This window comes from Rhodamnia argentea, chromosome 9 (assembly GCF_020921035.1).
Source record: "Rhodamnia argentea isolate NSW1041297 chromosome 9, ASM2092103v1, whole genome shotgun sequence".
Lineage (NCBI taxonomy): Eukaryota > Viridiplantae > Streptophyta > Magnoliopsida > Myrtales > Myrtaceae > Rhodamnia > Rhodamnia argentea.
The window spans coordinates 26,811,910-26,832,599 of record NC_063158.1 but is presented as its reverse complement, the minus strand read 5'-3'; the positions used below and the strand labels follow the sequence as shown (position 1 = coordinate 26,832,599).

Below are 20,690 nucleotides of genomic sequence, written 5' to 3'. Positions count from 1 at the left end.
CACCTCTCTCCAGATTACTTAGAAATTATTGTCTTTTACATTAACTCGATAAAAACTTAGTTATTTCACATCGATGTTACTAAAAAAGCACCAATTGATCGTAAAATGATTATTTATGTCAAAAATTCTATCGATAACTTATATTTCATATTGGCTTTTACATAAATTCAGGCACAAAATTTTGATTTTTACACTTTTCTAGCGTTAGTGTTTTCTGAGAAACTTTAAAATGGCTTCAACTATATCATATATATTACCTTGCATATATAAAAGAGGGGTTTTGTGCATTGCTGATGTTTGCTGAATTACTCATCCCTTTTTCCTCCTAAGCCCTTAAACAAGTGGTTTTCCAAAAGAGGTAAATTGATGTTGAATGATTATTTTGAGAGATATTAACTATTAATAGCACCAACTGCTAATGAAATTCAAGATCAAGTGGCAGTTATTATAAATAGACTTGTGAACGTTCTACTGAACGGTTTTGTTCAAGCATTGTCCTTTTATACATGCAACGATGTTTTAGGTGTTTTTGGAAAAAAAAAAAAACATATATTAACTGATGTGTCGGATTAAATGTGGATGTTTCTACTGTGGAGCCTGAAATGCACGTTTTCGTGAAATTACAAGAAATTGGAGTTACGTAATTTTCGTCGACATGTGACTCGAGCAAAATTCTTGGTGATCTTCCTCGCTGAATGTATAGACTAATGCCTGCTTGATCTTATAATCGATATCAAAGCCGATAGTTTGGATGAGTCCGACCCAACATGGGTGGATAAAAAGAAAAATATCTTGAATATGACTCTCAATCGAGGTAGTCAATGATGCTGAGCTTGGTGAGGTATACGCAGATTAAGGAGTAGTCCAGGATGATGTTGTGCTCTTGCTAAACTTGGCTGAGCTAAGGTGAAGATTTGAGCTGAGATAATGTTGATGCGGAGGGATATCTAAACTAAAGAAGAGCATGTCTAACAAAAAAGGCATACATGTGAAGGGGAGATTTCTTCAGGTGCACGTGTGACTGCGTTGTGCAAAAGAAATCCCACATTGAGAATGTATTTTAAAGTGGAGCAGTTCATATATTATAATTGACCTATAATTTATTGCCATAAACTTTTGAGTTATGGTGGGTTCAATTCAATATGTTGACGATCCCCAATTAAGGTTTCTCCGATCTATATTTATGAATATCTTATGGAATAAATCTCAGACTTTCTAATCACATGTAAATGAAGTTGTGTTTAACTGAATATGCAAACTAGTTTGGACTTGAACTATCTACCGGTAATCTCCGGGCTTGTGCAAGTCTAGCCAATACTTATCACTTGTATTGTCTTTTCTTTGTTTATTTATGTGTACTCTAATATGATTAGAAAATCGATGGTTTGTTCTTTATTTTGAATCTTGAAAAGAAAATCGAGTACTTTTTAAAATTGTATGTTTTATGTTCTTATGACAAATAATTGTTTTCTAAAATTTTGTTTGGTCGTTCTTATTGATGTTTTACTCAAACGATTATCTAATCGGTGTTTACAATAAATTTTCATTAAATATGCCAAAGTCAAAAGGAAATAGGTAATACGACTCGTATGAATAAGAACCTTGTTAAGTACCACCCTAGAAACTACTCAGAAATGTCGACTAATATTATCTCACCACCTTCATAACCTTCATAAATACAGAAATTCCTGAGCAGAATGCAGCATTGCACTAACTATACCTTGAGAAGGATGACTGCATTTGAAAATGAAAGCAACACACAGCTCACAAGATCCTTCTGCGGCCTGCTTAACTGATGTAAAATTGCAAATTTATGATCATTTGCAAGAGCTCCACAGATTCATGTGTTCTTGGATCACTGTAACTTACTGTCATCTGTCATTGGCAATTTCACGGGCAAGCAAGCATCTAATAACTCATTTTGGTTCACCTTCACTCTGCAGACATAGGGAATGACGTTTAAGATCCATCAGCCAAGCACATTTTGGTTAAATTCATCATTCTTTTTCTGAGAACTGACGGAGAATATGAGCTCCTCCTCATTTAGAGCAGTATTTGAAAGATGATGTGGTATTATTATTTTTTTTTCCAGGAAGCTACTTCAAAATAGGACATATGCATCTGTGCTAAGATCTTGTTGCGAGGTAAAGAAGTAGTGTTACCGAGGATCAAAAGCTGCTCTGAATACCACGGTGAAGCTCGCCAAAGTACTGTATGTTGGAAAGAAATCTTCAGATGTAGTTTCAAGGTAAAGCCATTCAAAACTTTTCAATTGCTATACCTTTGCAAATATAACTACCTAGTGGATGGCTACTGAGATCGCAGATTGATCGTCTTGCCACATGCAATCTTTCTAACAAAACATTCATGGAATTGAGATTATAAGTTCATCATATCTCCACAGAACACGTTAAAATCCACCAGACAGAAATGACAACAGCGGCAGTCAATTGCAGAAAACACAATCCTCAAGACGTTATTTCACGTTCCTTCGAAGTTAAAGATGCATCCTGAACTTATTACATCCAAAAGACCATCCTTAGAATGAACCACGGCCTTTAACAGGAAATTACAAGCAAATCATATGGCACCTCTTCATCTGTGGACAAGTGCCTTCAGCGATCATCATTTTCCCCATAAATCCATGATGAGTTCTTCACAGGAATCGCTGTGGTACACAGCCTCCTGCTACATGAGGGCAGGGATGGGATGAACTGTCATTGTGATCGGGCTTAACTTCAACATCACATGCGGTTGGAATTTTCAACTTGTTCCTGTTGCCGACACCTTTCTTCATGTGGGTGTTCCAATAATTCTTGATTTCATTATCAGTCCGTCCGGAAAGTCTAGCAACAATTGCCGCCCATCTGCAATGGGGGAATTGAATCAAGAATCATGCATTTGTCTACAAGTACAAACTTATGTTCGTGTAGTACGAGTACTATACTTATATATATGGACATGACCTAATTGTATAAATATTCTCACCCCCTCCCCTCCCCTCCCCTCTCTATCTCTCAGATCTCATCCTCAAATTCAATCATTTGGATAATCTAGTCTCCTGTAGGTACTAGCTTCCGTATATATCCTCACCAATTAATTTGAAGAAGCTATATACACAGTAGGTAGCTTGACATGGTTCCTCAATTCACATCAAGCTATGCAACCATTGTTTCTGAAGCCATCGAACTTTGACTTTCTAGTAATTATATTTGATTTGCTATCACAGAAATCTTTGAATTCATGGATGTTACACCTTTCTCCGCTGTTGGAAGAGCACTAGCATTCTCTCTGTACGTATATATGCATATGCGCCTGTGTGATTTGTGCTATACACATCTAATAATAGTAGCCTGCCCAGGAAATATGTCCTTATAGTCAATACTCAATGCTACTCATTTCAGCCAATGATCATATGAGAAGAAGTGTTTCCTTCTCACCACCCACCCCCACTCCCCCCCCCCCCCAAAAAAAAAAAAAAAAAACAAAAAGACAAAAAAAGAAGAAAGACAAAGCAACAGTTAATCAAGAAATACTTGCAATCTACCATCACGGCAAAGAAAGTCGCGTGTGACAAAAGAATGAAGTGTTTTCTGCAACAGAGATTTAAAGATTGTGCTTTCTCCGCTTCTCGATGCTATTTGCAGAGGTTTTTTTTTTTTTCCCAATCTTTTATCAGGGTTTTTACAGAGTTATGATTGTACAAAATTTTTTAGAGAGGTATGATTGTGCAATCTTACTTATTTCCGAGAAGTCGGTGCAGCTCGAGGATCAGATCCTCCTCTTTTTTGGTGATGTTTCCATGCCTGATGTCAGGCCTCAGATAGTTCATCCACCGAAGTCTACAGCTTTTCCCGGTTCGTGCCAAACCTGAATTCATTCACGCACATATTCAAGACTTGGGCTGATATTATACCGAGCAAAATCAGATACAGAGATCAGCGAAAAACAAGATGAGTGCATGAATACTTCGTACCAGCAGCTTTGGGCATGTGAGTCCAGTTCCAAATGCCATATCTCCTGATATAAGTAATGAGCTTCTGATCTTCTTCCCCACTCCAAGCGCCCTGCTTCACTCTAGTATTGTTGCTCATGTTGGTTCTAAGTGGATTTCTCACCATTTTTGAGCTACCTCTTGACTTCGAGAGGGAATACAGAGAGAAGAAATGTGGCTGTGCTATGAACTCTCTCGCTTACATGATGTTCTTAGGAACAAACCTAGGCTAGCTTTCCATATGCTTTTAGGGTTGGTCCCACATGCATATGTTTTCAAAAGTCCACCGGGAACTTCACAAAGCAAATTGAATGGCCAAGAAATTTGTGACATGATGTCATTTTCACTGGTTGGCAGCAGTGTCTGATTGGTTTATGCTTTTGGCATCATCAATGTCAATACCCTCCGCCTAAGAGCCAACTGGGCCGAGATTCCCTCGCTTGGTAAAATTGAAACAAGAAATATGCTTGATGTAGATGATACTCTCTGATTGCGTAGAATTTTGAAATAAATAGTCATCTAACATGGTATTATATCTTGTCAAAATTTAAATTCTACAATTTCGTCTTCTCGTTTTTTTTTATGCTAGTTAATCCAATTTGCCCGCGACTTATATGCATTGACATCAACATGTTGTGCTTCACGTGTTGGACTTAAGCGAAATGGAGAATGCCAAGAATTTTCCTCCCTGATAGTTTGACCATTTGACAAAAATTGTCTTTCGATGTATCTGTAGAAGAAGAAAAGAGAAGAGGGAACAGGGTACAATGCTATAGTAAGGACGCACTGAAGATTCATTTACGCATGTTACTTCCTATGGTCACAGGACTTAGGCTTCCAGGTAAATAGCCATATATCTCGTTCATATCCTATATTTGTTTTTCTTCATGAGGAACTCAAACTACTCTTGCTGGGACGCCCATAAACCATCAACTTAAACATTCGCATTTTGAGAAAATCCATTCTTGTAGTAAGATTAATAGATATACTAGTTAAAAGGAGAGTAACTATCATAATTAACTGGTTCATATAACACGTTTATTATAATCGCATTGAACTTGGCTCAAGCAAGATTAAACATCATGGTTGGTTAAATATAATGAAATTATTTATTTCCCAACAGTTAAACATCCCAAATTGACTCCTTTAAGTTGTATCATTATAGAAAGTTGAATCTTTTCTTTTTTTTGGGTGGAACAATGGTTAAAATTTCTATTACTGAGAAGGCCTCCGGTCTGATAAGAAGGAGCTTATAATTTTGGATCCTAACCGAAGCCTTATGTAATTTTTCAATTTTTTTGCTATCTTTTATTGTGACTATTATGAGTCAGTAGAAGTGCATGTGAAGTTTTGTGGGACTAATTGTCAACTGATTTAAAAAGTTTAAATTGTTAGCTAAAAGCTTTGTCGAATATAAAATGTGTGCTTATCTAAAGCATATATTAAATGGTCATTGTATGGTAACATTAAAATCCATATATTCACGCTTGGCTTTTTTTTACCATCATTAACACATAATTTAGTGACATTGACAATAATGAAAGACCAAACTTCCTTGATTAGTCCATTCATACAGCAACAAGTTCTAGATCTTATACGCCAAAGTTCCTGCTTGGCCTAAAGGACAAGGTTAGTTCCTTAGATGCTACTGGGTGTGAGGCTTTGTTGTTCTTTTATAAAGTATATTTTGTTTTCTTTTTCTTTTTCTTTTTTTGTAAGGAGGCTAATAACCTAGCCAATGAGAGCAGAAACTTCAGGATTATACTCAGACTATGTTTGATCAACAATTTCAGTTTGCTTTCATCCTGGTTAATACTATGCCAATAGAAGCACTGTCCACGCAACGTTTTCAAAATTTATAGAGATAACCCATTGGCTAGGTTATTAGCCTCTCCTATACGTTTGTGATCTCTTTCAATCATATGTCATCCTTGGAGATATACTGTTCTTTTGTTAGTTCACTCATATACAAGTAGCTAACCACAACTATCCAAATGATTGATCTTTTGAAATGTATCTGAATTTAATAGGGTAGCACAGGGGAACAACTTGCTGGGAACAAGTTGATGTCTAATAAAATAAATAGACATATCTATCTATTATTCTCGAGAACTGTGAAGCACGCTACATTTATTAATGAACTTTTTTATTTGATTATCCATAGAGATGAAGGTAGCAAACTCAAATAAGTGAAGCCCCAAATAATGTGCCGCTTTAATCAATGTAACGCATAGCGTTATTTTAGTCCGATGATGACAGTGGCTATGCCAGAAAAGAATTGATTCTTAATGTCTTAACCCCAGGTACATTGAAACCAGTGACCAAATGGAGATGAATTCTTTTTAGCATGGGATAAGATGCTGCAATCTAAAATTAGGGAAAAGTTTGTCTGTTGAAATGTCTAACCCCTTAAAAGATGACAAAAGTGCATCTTGCCAACAATATTCAAGCTGTTCATTATAAACTGACTGACAAGCTTTTCTTTGGAGGAAACAAAAGGAAGACAATGTGTGCACACATCTCCCAATAGATCTGGTCAAATTGCCATAAAGAAACAGCACGTAAATATCTTTTTATGTAATTTTAGCAACGTGCGTCTTATCCCACTATCGCTTAATTAATAAGTTGGGCCAATGTACAACACGAACGGGCATGATTACGAAGAGGTTCCACATAATCAATTTGTCTGTCCACATGAAATCCTGCAATTGGGGTTTCACTCAGAGGACAATGAGAATCCTTGTCTTTTCTATTTTGGTAGCAGCACAGCGATTATCATTCAATTATTCTTTTCTACTGAGCGATAGTTCTCACAAAAGGAAAGAACCCGAAGGAAAAATCTGGAGAAAAGCTCAAGATCTGGCTTCACGACCCATGGTTAATGTTTAGCAGTGTCTAATCCTCTTCTCCTGCCACGTAATTACTTTGGTCAAGGTTGAAAGATTTACCAGAAAGGTATTGCACAAAATCAGGTCAATTTTTTTACATGATTGATAGAATTAATCACGGTACGTAACAGGTGAGTTAGCTTGATTTATTAGAATGAATCTGAGCAGTAGTTTCCTTAACCAAAAAAAAAAAAAAAAAAGACTTGCACAAGATTTGTCATACTCTCATCCTTTTGAAAAGAAGAAGAAGAAGCAAAAGTGGTTCCCACATTTTATTAAGGACATTATGGGCATGAATGATAACCATTCTATTCGTCGAAGCTATGTCCGGTTAGAAATAGATTTTTCTATTTCTATTCCTTGCACAAGTTTACAAGCAGAGACATACATTTAATAATGACACAAAATTTCTATTTTCGGAACACAAACTCATTTGATAACAACATAAAATTTTTACGGTTGCCGGTCGTCGGGCCTTGGTCGGCGGTAGGCAGTTGGCTAATGGTGACAGGCGGCTAGAGACCGACAATCGATGACAGGGATGCAAGAAAGAAGAAGACCGCACGTGAGAGAGAGGGAGTGAGCGATGAGAAAAATTCTTATGTCTGTTTTTGTTCCAAAAATAGAAATATGGAAAATTTTTACTTCTTTATAATTCAAGCCCTAGATTGATGAACAAAATTGGCAAAGTAAGTTCAGAGTCAAATTGTATATGAATATTTATACAAGTTAGACAATATCTGAATGCCCTGTAGGAGTCGTCGATTAACTATATAGTTAGAAGATTTTATGAATGGGTCTTAGTAAAGTAATGCTAGAGGTAAGATTAGCTTACAAGGTAGATTTATCAAGTTAACTAGAAGGGGGCATTGAGCTAGTGTATCATATGTAATCCTCCAATAGGACTCTGTCGCACCCACATTATTTAGTAAATAAATTTCGCTAACTAGTTTATTATCTCTAGCATTATTTTAAAGAAAACAGTGCTGCTAGGATAAGGAGGAATTAATAAAGTTGTTATTTAATAGAATGACCCATGTGATGATGACATCTATTTTCTTGAACTTCTTAATAGGAAACCTAATCGAGGAATTACATTGAGCAAACCGCGTAAACCTAGGTCAATCTTGTCGGGAGCACGCCGGAAGTCCGATACTTGCTAGGTCCAAGCTCGTCAATATACCGGTTGGAATTTTCACTGAAAAGCTTAACCCAATAAGTTATGGGCCAAATACGATATATTAACTATTTCATTCCACATCAATTATCAGATGTGAAACTTTTTTAAATCATAAAGGTTGCCCGAAAGCTACATCTCTCGTCGGCCATCAGCTCTGACAAGATGTGCTGGGAGCGCAAGACAAGCCCGACACATGCACTTGTGGTGATCTCAAGGAAGAACCCAAATTCGAACTCGTGAATATATACATTTGGACATAATCTGACTCAGAAACTTAATTCAATGAGTTATGGACTAATATATCAATTACTCCACATCGCAACAATTCTCGAGATAGGACTTTTACAACATAACTCACAAATGCATCTAAACAAATCTATTGTGGTGAAAAGGTAGAATTTTGTCAAAGTTCAAAACTCGTAACACGATTTTGTGGTGGACTTGCATTTTGCGAACTGCCAAATAAATTTTGACATATGACGACTCTTCGAAAGTTGGAAGAACAAGTCTTGTTTGACCTATAAAGTGGCAATCTGAAAGGGTGCTTCTAGAAAGTGAGAAAGTTATTATGACTCTGGTCATGTGATCTTTTCTTGTCCATCTATTTATAACGTAAAAAAAGAGAAAACAACTCGCGAGTGAAAAAATGTCGTGAAAAAGCTTCAAATACGTAAAGAAAGAGATAAAGGTCTGAAGGCCTCCTTTATTTTAGAAAAATGAATTTCTAACAAATGAATTGTGAAGATTTGAGTTTTAAAAAGGGTAAATATTTTGAAGAAACACCTTCAAATTATCTTTTCGACTTTTAAATTATGATAATCATTAGTAAAAAATTACCGTAACAACTTACATAAGCTTCATTATAATTTGGGAAAAGTTTGAGATTTTGATTTATTCTTTGGATTTACCTTATATGTAATAAAGATGACTAAAGCTCGAAAAGTTCTAGAGACCCAAGACAGAAGGCCGTTATTGGAGTGGTGGTTTTTTTCTAACCGCTAAATAATTTTTGGCCATCAACTTTGAAAGCATAGTTCCACAGATATATCTTTAACCACTAAATAATTTTATTCATGATAAGAAGAAAGACGTATGTTGAGGATGCATTTGGTTTCTAAAAGAATTGTTGAACTTTCTTCTTTTATTTCCCTCTGGCCTAGAATTGCGCTTAATAGCCTGTCTTGTTTTGGATTTTTCTCAAAAAAAGAGAAAAGAAAAAGAGAATAGGAGAAAGCTGAAATTCGTGTAAAATTAATATTGTCTGATTGATTCACATGATAACATCAAAAGAGCACGTACATTCGTATATGAAAAAAAATCGTTGTTATTAGGTTAGAAATAATCAACAAGAACTTAAAAATATCAACTGATTGCTTTACGGGTATCCTCATTTGTGTCTCTGATGAGGATCTATGATTCATCTTACGAGTTTTGAATGCAATTTACATAATTTAAGAAAAGAAGAAACAAACGAGAAAAGAAATGAAGCAAGAAAGGAAAAGAAGAGACTTCCATATAAACAAACACTAAAACTCTTCTTGCCGACCGTGAGTTGACAAAGACGGGAGCGGCAGATTCGGCCTGTTGGATTCTATTTACCCGCACGTCGAGGCTGTGGCGGTTGGACAAGACGCTCTCTTCCTCTTGAAAACAACCAAAAGTATTAAGTCATCGGAGAAATCTAAGGACGTTCTCGGGAAGTGAACATCCATCAAAAGTTGTGGCGTTGGGTGAACCAATGTTCTACAAGCATGTGCCCTATGAGCAATTAATTGAAAAATCACAATTCACCAAGTTTTTTTAGGTTTAGAAAAAGGAGCTACTACTATGACAATCTGACAAGATCGTCATTATTTCTAACCTCACGATTAATTGAATGTACTGTCAGGCTATCATAAAAGTATTTCCTTTTAGAAAATCATATAAGATTATGCGGAACTAACATAGCCACGCGTCTATTCCCTTTATAAGTTTTTCGATTTTGTGCATGCCCCCCAAGTTGTCTAAAAGTTAATGAGGAAGGATTTAAGCCATTTTGACTAACGTACATATGTGTGTATGTATAGGGATAGACATTTTTATCTCATTTTTAAATTGCTTGAATTACCCTTTGTTTCTTTATCTCGTAGTATGATACCAACTCATTTTGTAAATAACCACTCGGTTCCTTTCTTTCTTCTCGTTTTTGACTTGCGTACTCATCTTTGCGTCCTTTATCTCGTACTCATCTATTTCGTACATAATCACTCCATTTGTTTTTACACATAATTGTGTGCACTCGTGTAGCGACAAAATTTTGACTCACTCACTCTCCTCAACAAAATTATAATTTTACAAATAATTAAAAGTAAATTGTCATCGTTTCTACATCCTTCACGATCATTTGTGGCTCGCTACAATGAACTTTTTCTTTCTTTTGGCACCTAAACATGTTATCTTGCGTGGTTCTCGAAGAAAAAAATTTTCAACTTTGGCCTTTATATACAGGCGAGCGGCGTCGTTTCAGCGAGCCCTTGGATGCTGTCATTTGGACAAAGAGCGAACTATGGCTTGACCTTCGGACACAAAATATTAGTGACGCATGCAGTGACATAGCATAGCATTCCTAATTTCCTTAATCTAAAGTAAATTTCCTATGAATCCAAGAACATAAGACGTCCCTTTTCATTCTCAATGTGAAGTCATCCTCCCATTACTTGGTTGGCCAAATTTGTTTCCCCTATCAAGCATTATGGTCTAGTTTGTCTGGAACTAGGTCAACATACACGATATTCTATTGTCGTCAATTCAATATGTACGTGAAACACAACACCTTCTACCCTGTTAGCCCTACTTTTCGGCTTCTGGTCCATTGAACATTTGCATAGGATTCTGTTTACAATTATCAATCTTGAAGAGTTGAAGAATAATCACTATATTGAGCTTTGGTCCTCCTGTGGAAATTGTGCGCTAATGACTTATGTTCCCAACGAACTATTGATGAGTAAATATTATGCGAATTTCAAACTCTTCTTTTCTTGACCGGCGAAGGAATTCTATGCACATAACTTCTCCGAACTTCTGTACGTTGAGAGGACGGGTGTCCTCATTAATTACTAGGGTTACTTTGTTAGGATGTAGAAGCAGTACTATTTTATTTATTATTTATCACATAGCGTATATAAATATTCACCTCACTTATCTCCATGTTTGCAAGCAATTAATGAAACTAGATAACTATAGTATAATTCTCTTTCCTAAAATTATTGAGATTGTCATGTTTATCCTCACATTTTAATCGTTGAGAAAATATTTTTAAGTGCAACAAGGATAACTAAAAGTTCAAGATTTCTTAAAATTATTGAAGGCCATGTTCTCACTATGTAATAGATTACAGACAACTGCCATAGAACCATGAATGAAAATTTATGAATGAAAATTTGCATGATTTTTGTGAAAGCTTTTCACACAAATAGACAATGAAAGGGAATTGAAAAAAATTTTAATAAAGAAGTCTGAGTACAATATGTCATTACCCTAATTCTATTTGCAAAACCTTAACAGAAGGTCATGTTCTTTTTCTATCCGCCACGGACTTGGAAAAGAATGTAAATTGTGGCTTTTACCTTTTATCGGTACGTTGAATTAACTCGAGATCTTTTCAACTTTATAATAACTTTTATCCTTGCAATCAGGAGAATTTTCTGGGGTCTTGTATCCGTCAAGTTCACTTGATGTGGAATCGCCATCACCTGCCACAAAAGTGGGGCAATGGGGTCATTTTCTTGGAAACTTCGTATGACCCAATGCAACAAGTTACATCTTAATTTGGTGATAGGATTAGTTTATTCTATGCTGAGAACATGGCTGACCTCATAATTCTGGGGATTACATGTCAGTGGCCGACGTCATTGCAAAACGTTTTACACATATGAACCTTGTTCCTAATCAATGGGCGTAGCCCTAATTTGATGCACTAGCCAGTGCATGTTGGCCTAACTAGATGTAGCGGCCCTGTAATATTATAACGAATGTTACACGTGTTAGATATATTGCATAGAATAGGATTAAGGATTTCCCGTTTATTGTATGTATTTACGTTTATACCATCCGTGTTAGAACATATACAAACCTATAGGAAGAGTATAAACTCTTCACTTCTTCCAAACCTATACAAGGCTTCTCTTGTACATTACATATAGCATTTATAAGAGAACAAATTCATTCTCCAAACCTAACAACATGTTCAAAGACTTTTTACTAAACTTTTACTCATCATGAATACAAAATAGATGTTTAGCTTTCGATTTTTATTTTGGTTCACAATTTCGTTTTTCTCCTTTTGCTTAACCGACCATCGCTATATGAAGTGTAGAGATTAATCATATGATTCCTATATACTTATGTCTAGCAACTCATCGGATTGATACATATAATTTCGTATAGCAAACATTAGAAAACACTTTATCAATCTCGAATCAATCTTGATTAATCTCTTCTATAGTAATGAGATCGTATTGACATTCACCGTTAAAGCAAAAAGATTATGTTATTGAATTTTAGAAATTTTAATAAAATCGCAGACTATCGTATTGAGTAAAACAATGTTTAAAGTGTCTACATCAATTTTTCTTTTCTTTTTGGGTATGAAGATGGTGAACCAACACTTGTGTTCCTTATCAATGAACATTAAAAAGCACGTCTAAAATTGCAAAACAATTTAGGTTTTTCACCAAAAAGTTGACCAAATCAACGTGCTGTTGGAATGAAACTATAACCTGACTATCATGAAAACAACGTAGCAAGAGAACCACATGTATTGGGAGATGCGCGCGCACTATCCACTGCTTTTGTTGCACCAAAAAATAAACACCTTAATGTATGGTGGACTGCTGTAATTACATTGTTTGCAGAAGCTTTTGTCATCATTTTTTTGTATCTAGACGTTCAATAGACTAAACTTATTCTCTAAGTTTATTTCTAGCAAGATCAATATAACTATTGAAATGTACATGTGAGTTGTGTTATAGAAGTCTCACATTAGAGAATTGATGTGGAGTGGAGCAATTAATATATTAAAGTTGGTTCACAATTCATTGACTTGAGCATTTGAGTGAAGGTGGGTCCAGCTAAATATGTTGATGGACTCGAACTTGAGTTCTCTCTTAGCGATCTCCCTAAGTGAAGGTGTTGGACTTTTGCTAAACCGATAGTGTTGACACCTAAATTTCGACTATTGATTTAGTCATTATTTGCATTTTAAAATTAGGGACTAAGTTTAGTCCCTACCAAAAATTAATTAAATCGTTTTTATATATATTCCTCGTTTTAGTGTTTAGCATTTATCGCATCACATTTTGCATTCAAACTTCACGGACGGTAAGTGGAATTAATTGAAAGGGCATTAAGCTTAACCGAACCAATTGGATTAAGTCATAGGACCAAAAATCGCATGTTCACAGCTCATGAGACACATGCTTGAACTCACGGTTGGACAAGAAAATAAATCTAGTTTTTATTCGTGGAAGATCTTCATGCAGAAAAGTCAAAGAAGGAAGTGACAAAACAATATAGGAGATTCTTCTTACAGCAGGGAAAAGTTTGAACATGAAAATGAAAATAGGGAAAAGAATAAAAAAAGTAATATGTCCCACAAGTGGATAAAAATTGGCTCTTTTTCCTTAAGCTACGCCGCATATAAAGGAAAAATCGTGACATATGACTGAAGGGGTCAGAGAGGGGAAGAAAGGACGAGATATCGCATGGATCGTTCAAGGGAAAGTATATTTTGAAGAAAAATATTCTGCGAGGGATTTCTTTTCCTCAAGTGGCTCAGGTTCCTGAGCCTATAAAAGGATCGTTCACAATGCTTTGCGGGGGGGAAGGAATTCTGAAAATTTTCCAGATCATACGTGAGAAATAAAAAAAAGAGAGTCTGTTGGCAAAAAGCTTTAGATACCGAAGTACCATCCCTTCGGTTCTGGCTGTAGTTCTACTTGCTGATCTTTCTTCCCTTGCCGTGCTCTCCGCTTCCGGTGGTGCTGTCCTCCAGCTGTGCCGAAAGGATCAATCGCTGGTCTCCGTTTTGTTTTCGTCCAACTGAGTCGCCGTTGCAGCCCCGAACCTCCGTACCTCTGAGTCCCAAAAGTCTGCCGTTGTCCTGCCTCGATGAACAAGGATGTCGTTGTCTTCTCCTATGATGCCGACGAGACAAGTTGATTGTGTTTCGTTATTATTTTGAAAAAAAAACATAGGCTGTGAACTCAAGAGGTACTCCTTGGGGGTGTTCAAGGCAACGCTAGGTGTCCCAGTGTTAAAGCATTGGGTGCTGGTCTTCACAAAAGGACAAGAAGGTGTACCAAGGAGTCCCGCACCGTGATCAATTCCTTGCGCGCAAATTCCCTCGAGTGATCGACCCGAAGAGTTGAAGTTCGATCCTCGAGATTTGGGGCAAATTCAAATTAGGAAGGCAATATTCAGAAGGTATATTTTCTTATCTTAAAAAATATTATCTTGCCTTATTTGAATGTTCTATATATATTTTGTGTATATTACGTATTGCATAAAAGTGGATATTTTTTCAAAATACAGGTTGATTAGGAAAATTTCCTTTCCTAATCCGCAACTTGTCACACGATCGAGAACGTCCATCTTTAGGATTATTGATGGAATACTCGATTAGGCAAGGATTTGGGTTTAATCGTTAATCGTAAGATTACGAATTAAAGATTGACTCAAATGTTCGCGAATATTCCAAAACTTGATTGATATATCCACTTTTTTGATTGAATTGATTGACATATTCACTTTCCCAAATTGATTTGAATTGCTTGGTTGTCGTATCTTTTTTACAATATATCCGTCGCATGATGTAATCTCGAAAATTCTAAAAAAACTGCATTCATCCATCTTCCATATTTAAAAATTGCATATCTTTTAACAATAACATCATGTAGATAATTGCATATCTAATCCTTTTTGTAAATATTCAGGTTAGATTGCATCTTAGAATAGAAATTGCATGTTTAAATAGAATCTTATGTTTAAAATAATATATCTTCAATATATTAGGTTTAGGTCAATATAAACTCTAAAATATGCAAGATAAAATTGTTTTGACATAATTTTATTTTAGGAAATTAATTCATCCGAAAATATAAAAAAAATCATTCATTCTTGCCATATCATCCATGCCATGTCATCCTTGCCACGTCATCTTTGCCATGTCATTATTTCTTGCCATGTCATACTAGGTTGCATTTTAGCTTAAATTGCATATTAGAATTGCATGTCTTCTTTTTAATTAATACACGTGTCACGTAGCTAATTTAATCATGGTCCTACTTGTGCATTCATTTAGTTTGCATGTAATCTAGTTTAGTCTTGCATTTAATCCATGCCATTGCATATAGTGTAGTCTCTCATGCATTCATATAAAAATCGAAAATTAAAAAAAGAACTATTTTGTGTGGCGCATGCTCCCTTGATTATACTGATTTCTGGATGTTCATTAATTGATTGCGCACCCGCATGATAACCTTTGTTAGTGACTTAGGTTAAAATCAATTAATGTTGCCTTCTCAAATGATTTTTCACGAGATAAAATGGTACCGAAAGGGCGTTAGAGTAATCTGGCGTAATCAAGTCCCCGAACTCTTAATCTCTGGTTCGTAGGAATAAAATAGTTCTCCCGCTATTTTATTTAGGTTTCTAATCGACCTACCATAAATGATTAGTGGCGGCTCCAAAATTCAAATATATTGCATGTTAATCAATTGAACCTTAAGTTGCGATTTGGTATGGACTTGGGAGAGTCCGAGTTAGGTTAGTTAAATAATTAACCTAATAATCCATTAGCCTGAAATTTTTCTGAATTTTTAGGTCGCGACAGTTTAGCGACTCCGCTTGGGAATGAACAACTTGATTTTCTCGAAAAAAATTGATTAATTAATCACTTTAATTTTCGAAAAAATTAAAAGGAACCTTAGTGGACTTAGGCCGATAATCTCATGAAAAATCGCATTTTTGTTTGGCAACCTGGACTCCGGGTAAGTCCCTAACCATGTGTTAAATGGTTTTGCGATGGGAGTTATAAGGGGTGGAGTGTTTGGCTAACCTCTTGTTTTGCAGGTTTTGGTGTTTGGAAATTCTTTGTTTAATTATGCACTTTTTGAAGCGGTGATTGGATTTAATTGTTGTGCATGATTAATTGCTTTAGCACTACACCACACACTACCCGTGGTCGGACCTGGGCCACTAGTTTTAAGATGGTATCGAGATTGGATCCTAACGTTCTCCGTGAGATCATGGTTGAAAGTTAGTCCTAATTCGATCCCGACTCTCTTTTCAAAAATGAGTTTCAAAAGTTAGAACTCACGCTCGGTAAGATTACCAAAGTGGGGTTGTAATTTTTAACTCGAGAAACCGAAGTTGGAATGACCTGGCTAATCCCGGTTATATCGTGGGATCACGATTAATCTTGATTATGTGCGCGAGATTGTCGCCTCGCCGTAAGTCTTTCACTTCATTTTGCTAGCCTCTAGGATAGTTAGAATAAGTTTAACTCACGAATCATGTGCATGTCCATGTGACTGTTTATTTTCCTACCCCACGGTAAAGTATGCTCCCGAACTTTATCCTGTCTTTAATTATTTTTGGGCCGGTCCATGATATTTAGGTTTGTGACACGTGATCTATAGACAATGGGGCATTCAGATCTCCGTTTCGTGGTACGCTTCCAAAGGCCGAGTTGAAGCAAATGTGGGGCCGTTTGAGCATCGATGCGCGGAATTATGTCCTCAGCCGTATAGGCAATATGTTGCCTCTTTTGGATATTGGATTACAGACCGGGTTTATGCAAGCGCTTGCACATTTCTGGTGCCCGGATACTGCGACCTTTATTCTAGGTAAGCATGAGCTCACTCCGACTTTGGAAGAATATAGCTTTGCCATTGGAAAACCTTTGAACATCGACTTAATTCACCCTTGTGAGGGATTTGATTCGGTTGCCTTTCTTGCTGAATTTCTGAAAGTTAGTAAAAATGTGATGAAGAAAATTTTGAAGGAAAAATGTCAAATGTGTCCTTTCTCATTTCTCATTGAACGTTTTTATGAAGGCAATTCGTATTTGCAAAGTAGGATTTTCATTCTAGCTTTCTTCGGGCTTGTGATTTTTCCACTTCAAAAGAATTTTATTAGTCCATCCATGGCTTGGATAGCTATGCAAGTTTGTAATGGAAGGAATTTCATCAATGCTATCCTAGCCGAAACATTCATATCCTTAACTCATTTTAAAAAGAATAAAGATATGACGTTCCATGCTTCGGTTGAACTTTTGCAAATGTGGTTTTTCTCTCATTATGCTAAGTTTGGTGTTAAAATGACTATACCTCGAATAAGCCAAGATGAAAACCCGATTGCAAAATTTCAAGAATTACAACAAGACATTAAGGGATTGTCTTATTCTGAATGGATTGATTTATTAAAGGATCCGAGTCCTAAGGTTTTTCTATGGCAAGCTATATGGTTTCGAGTTTCTGAGGCTCGTTTGTACCATGGTGAGTGGGAGCCCATATCCTTGTTGGGTATTACCGGCGTGACGAGATATCATCCTCTTCGGGTGGTACGACAATACGGAGTTTTGCAGGATATTCCACCACCATTGAGGCCCGATGCTTTTCAAGTCCAATTCGTTGCGGCCGAGAGTTATGCAACCGAACTCAAGCATTTGGACAAAGTTTGGCTCAAATCCAAGACTCGTCGACTATTGTTGCCCGAGGCGGTGCTTGAAGGAAAGGAGAAGCTTTATCACGCTAAGGCCCGGTATATTCAGCGCCATTTCATACCGACCCATCTACTCCCGAAGTTCCCATTGATAACCGTGAAGCCCACTCGTCAAGCCGAGATCGAGGCCTACGAGAAGAAGGCACAAAAGGCTAAGAAGCAGATGGAAACCTTGGCTAAGGAAAACGCACGACTTCGGAAGGAATTGGAGGCCCGTTCGTCTATAGATCATGTCCCCTCCAAGAAGAGAAAAACAACTTGATTACCATGTCTAGAGTCATTTGCTTTCATGTTTAAGTCGTTTGTTTTCTTTGGAATTGTATTCTGAATGCTGTTGTTTCTGAACAACCTTATAGTATCATGCGAATTTTCTGAGCTACTTCAAGACGTTTCTGACAGTTAGAACATGAATGAAAAATGTTCATCACATCTTGAGCTATCACGTGTAAAATTTTGGGAGTAATTCAGGACATTTTCCATTTATCGACAAATTTTCATTGAGAATGAAACCAGCTGGAATTTTGGCAGTTTTCTGGCACCAATTTTGTTTCACTGATTACCACTACTGAATGAATTCTTTTGCTAAATCACGAAAAATGAAAGTTTTAGAGTGGTCTTTTAAGCAGCGGCCTGCAAAATTTCAGACCTTGAATCTCATTTTTAAGAGGTCTTTCGTTCTTTTTATGGGAATCCAACGAAGCAGTTTTCTGGGCTGAAGTTTTCCAAAGAAGTATTAAACTGTATTGATCCATGCGAAATCAACCTTAGAATGAAACACGAAAGTTGTTCGTCGTTGTATCATCTATCAGTCCATAAATTTTTACATCATTCCGGTCAAAGTGTGAATTAATATGAATTTCTTCGTAAAAACCGACGAAATTGAAAACTGCCTGATTCAGTTTTTTTTTTTTTTTTTTTTTTTTTTTTTTCATACCTATTTCATTCGTTGAGTCTAGAGGGATATCATGGACCGGCTCGCTATTTTTGCTCATTATACTTATTTTGGCTTGTTACTTTTGAAGGTAATCTATCACGGATCCTCCGCACATTACCAGATCAGTGGCAAGAAAAATGGCCGACAGAGCCGAGATCAATGCTGCTGTCCGTGAAGCTTTGAGTGAACAGCTTGACACTCTGAGCGAGCGTTTTGAGGGGATGATGTCGCAAAAAATGGAGCAGATGATGGCCAGCATTGCAGCCCGGTATCAGCCATCAAGCTCAAACCCTCAACTAGTCATTCCTCCTCCGTCTCCTTCCGCGGGCAATCCCGACAAGGTTTCGGAGCGTGTTCCCATCAATACCATGCCACTGGAAGATGTTATCATAACCGGTACCAGATCAAGCCCCCCACCATTGTTTCCAGTTCTCCAAGCCAGTCCCGTGGCTCCCGGTCCAAATGACGAAACGACCAAGCTGTTGACCCAGATGGAACAAAGAATACGGGAAATGGAGGGTACCCATAACATTCCCCAAGTTGATTTCTCCGCCTTCTCGAAGGTCAATGTGCCCGAGAAGTTTAAAATGCCCGACTTCGAAAAGTACGACGGCACTTCCAACCCAAGGCAACATGTCCAGATGTACCAAGCTAGGATGAGCAAGTATGCGGCTAACGGCCCTCCGATGATTCAGACCTTCCAAGCCGGTCCGAAAGATGCAGCTATGAGATGGTACACGGACTATGCAATCTACAGCATGGAGAACCGGGAGAAGGCGGCTAATGCTTTTGTTAAGCATTTTAGTTTCAACTTGGATGTTCTCATTTCTAGGGAAGATCTAGAACAAGCAGAGATGAAGAAAGGCGAGACGATTAAACAAGACGCCACTAGGTGGAGGAACGTGGCATCTCACCTGAAGCCGGTACCCCCCGAGCGAGAGCTCATGAAATTGTTTGTCTCCACTTTACCTCAAACGATGCGGTCACGAATCCTTGGATCTGCTGCGACGTCGTTCGATCACCTCATTGCGATGGCCGAGGAGATTGAGAGCGGCATGAAGAAAGGTTGGTACGGAGATGTTGCCACCGGTACCAAGAGATTCACAGCAAAGAAAGACAAAGAGCCCGTCTCACAAGTTAACATGACCTATGCCCAGAAACCCATGGCTCAGATGCCGGTCGTGCAAATCCCTAACCAGCAGCAGGGCAACTTTAGTGCACAACGGCAAAAAGGAAATTTACGTCCTCCTCGACAATTTACTCCTCTACCCGGGACCCCCGTCACATCTTAAGCCTACGTAAGAAAGGGCTTCGACTTCCGAACCTCTACGACTTGGTAACACGAACTCACCAAGGTATGACCCGTCAAAGAAGTGTGACTACCATTGTGGTGAGCCCGGACATGATGCAGATGGCTGTTATGTGTTGAAACACCGCATTCAAGACTTGCTCGATTCCAAAGCATTTTCATTTCAAGACAATAGTCAGCCAAATACCAAGAATAATCCTTTGCCGGATCACTCGGCAAGGTTAATGCTGTCTTTAGTTCGAAGGCGGACGAAGAGGTGTTTTTAAGATCCGAGTGGTTGACATTTTCAATGCTCGGTTAGAGCAGGCTATTATCGAGTTGGAGAAATAGTATCGTTCGCCACTGGAAGAAAGAATCTCAACTCTTATGGAGAACGGGTTGATAGTCCGGGCGAATCAAACCGAGGTAGTAGCCACCGTATCTCGATTGTAATTGATCGGATCAAGAATTTGCTGCTTTGGCTCTATCTCAATCTGAATCTTTTCCGAAGGTTAAAGCGAAGAAGCCGACGTGGCTAGTCTAATCAAGAGTGATCCGGAGTTAGCGATATGCCCGCCTTGAGGACGCAATAGATGATGAACTCGGAATTGTTATACCCGAAACTTTGGTGATTACTTCCCCCA

The 20,690-nt window shown here is 37.5% G+C and overlaps 1 protein-coding gene across 1 annotated transcript; it reads right to left on the bottom strand.

Moving 5' to 3' along the window:
• Positions 1-2,656: 2,656 nt before the first annotated feature.
• LOC125316497 (transcription factor MYB3-like) lies at positions 2,657-4,121 on the bottom strand. Its single transcript, XM_048284855.1, has 3 exons — positions 3,977-4,121; positions 3,741-3,870; positions 2,657-2,867 (listed from the first exon to the last, which is right to left on the bottom strand). Exons 1-3 carry the CDS (start codon positions 4,119-4,121, stop codon positions 2,657-2,659), a joined length of 486 nt encoding a protein of 161 aa, XP_048140812.1.
• Positions 4,122-20,690: the final 16,569 nt, after the last annotated feature.

Coding starts and splice junctions, on each gene's coding strand:
- LOC125316497 (XM_048284855.1), bottom strand. CDS start 4,121: ATGGTGAGAAATCCACTTAGAACCAACATGAGCAACAATACTAGAGTG. Junction 3,871..3,976: donor TCACATGCCCAAAGCTGCTG/GTACGAAGTATT, acceptor GAATGAATTCAG/GTTTGGCACGAACCGGGAAA. Junction 2,868..3,740: donor CACCGACTTCTCGGAAATAA/GTAAGATTGCAC, acceptor CCCCCATTGCAG/ATGGGCGGCAATTGTTGCTA.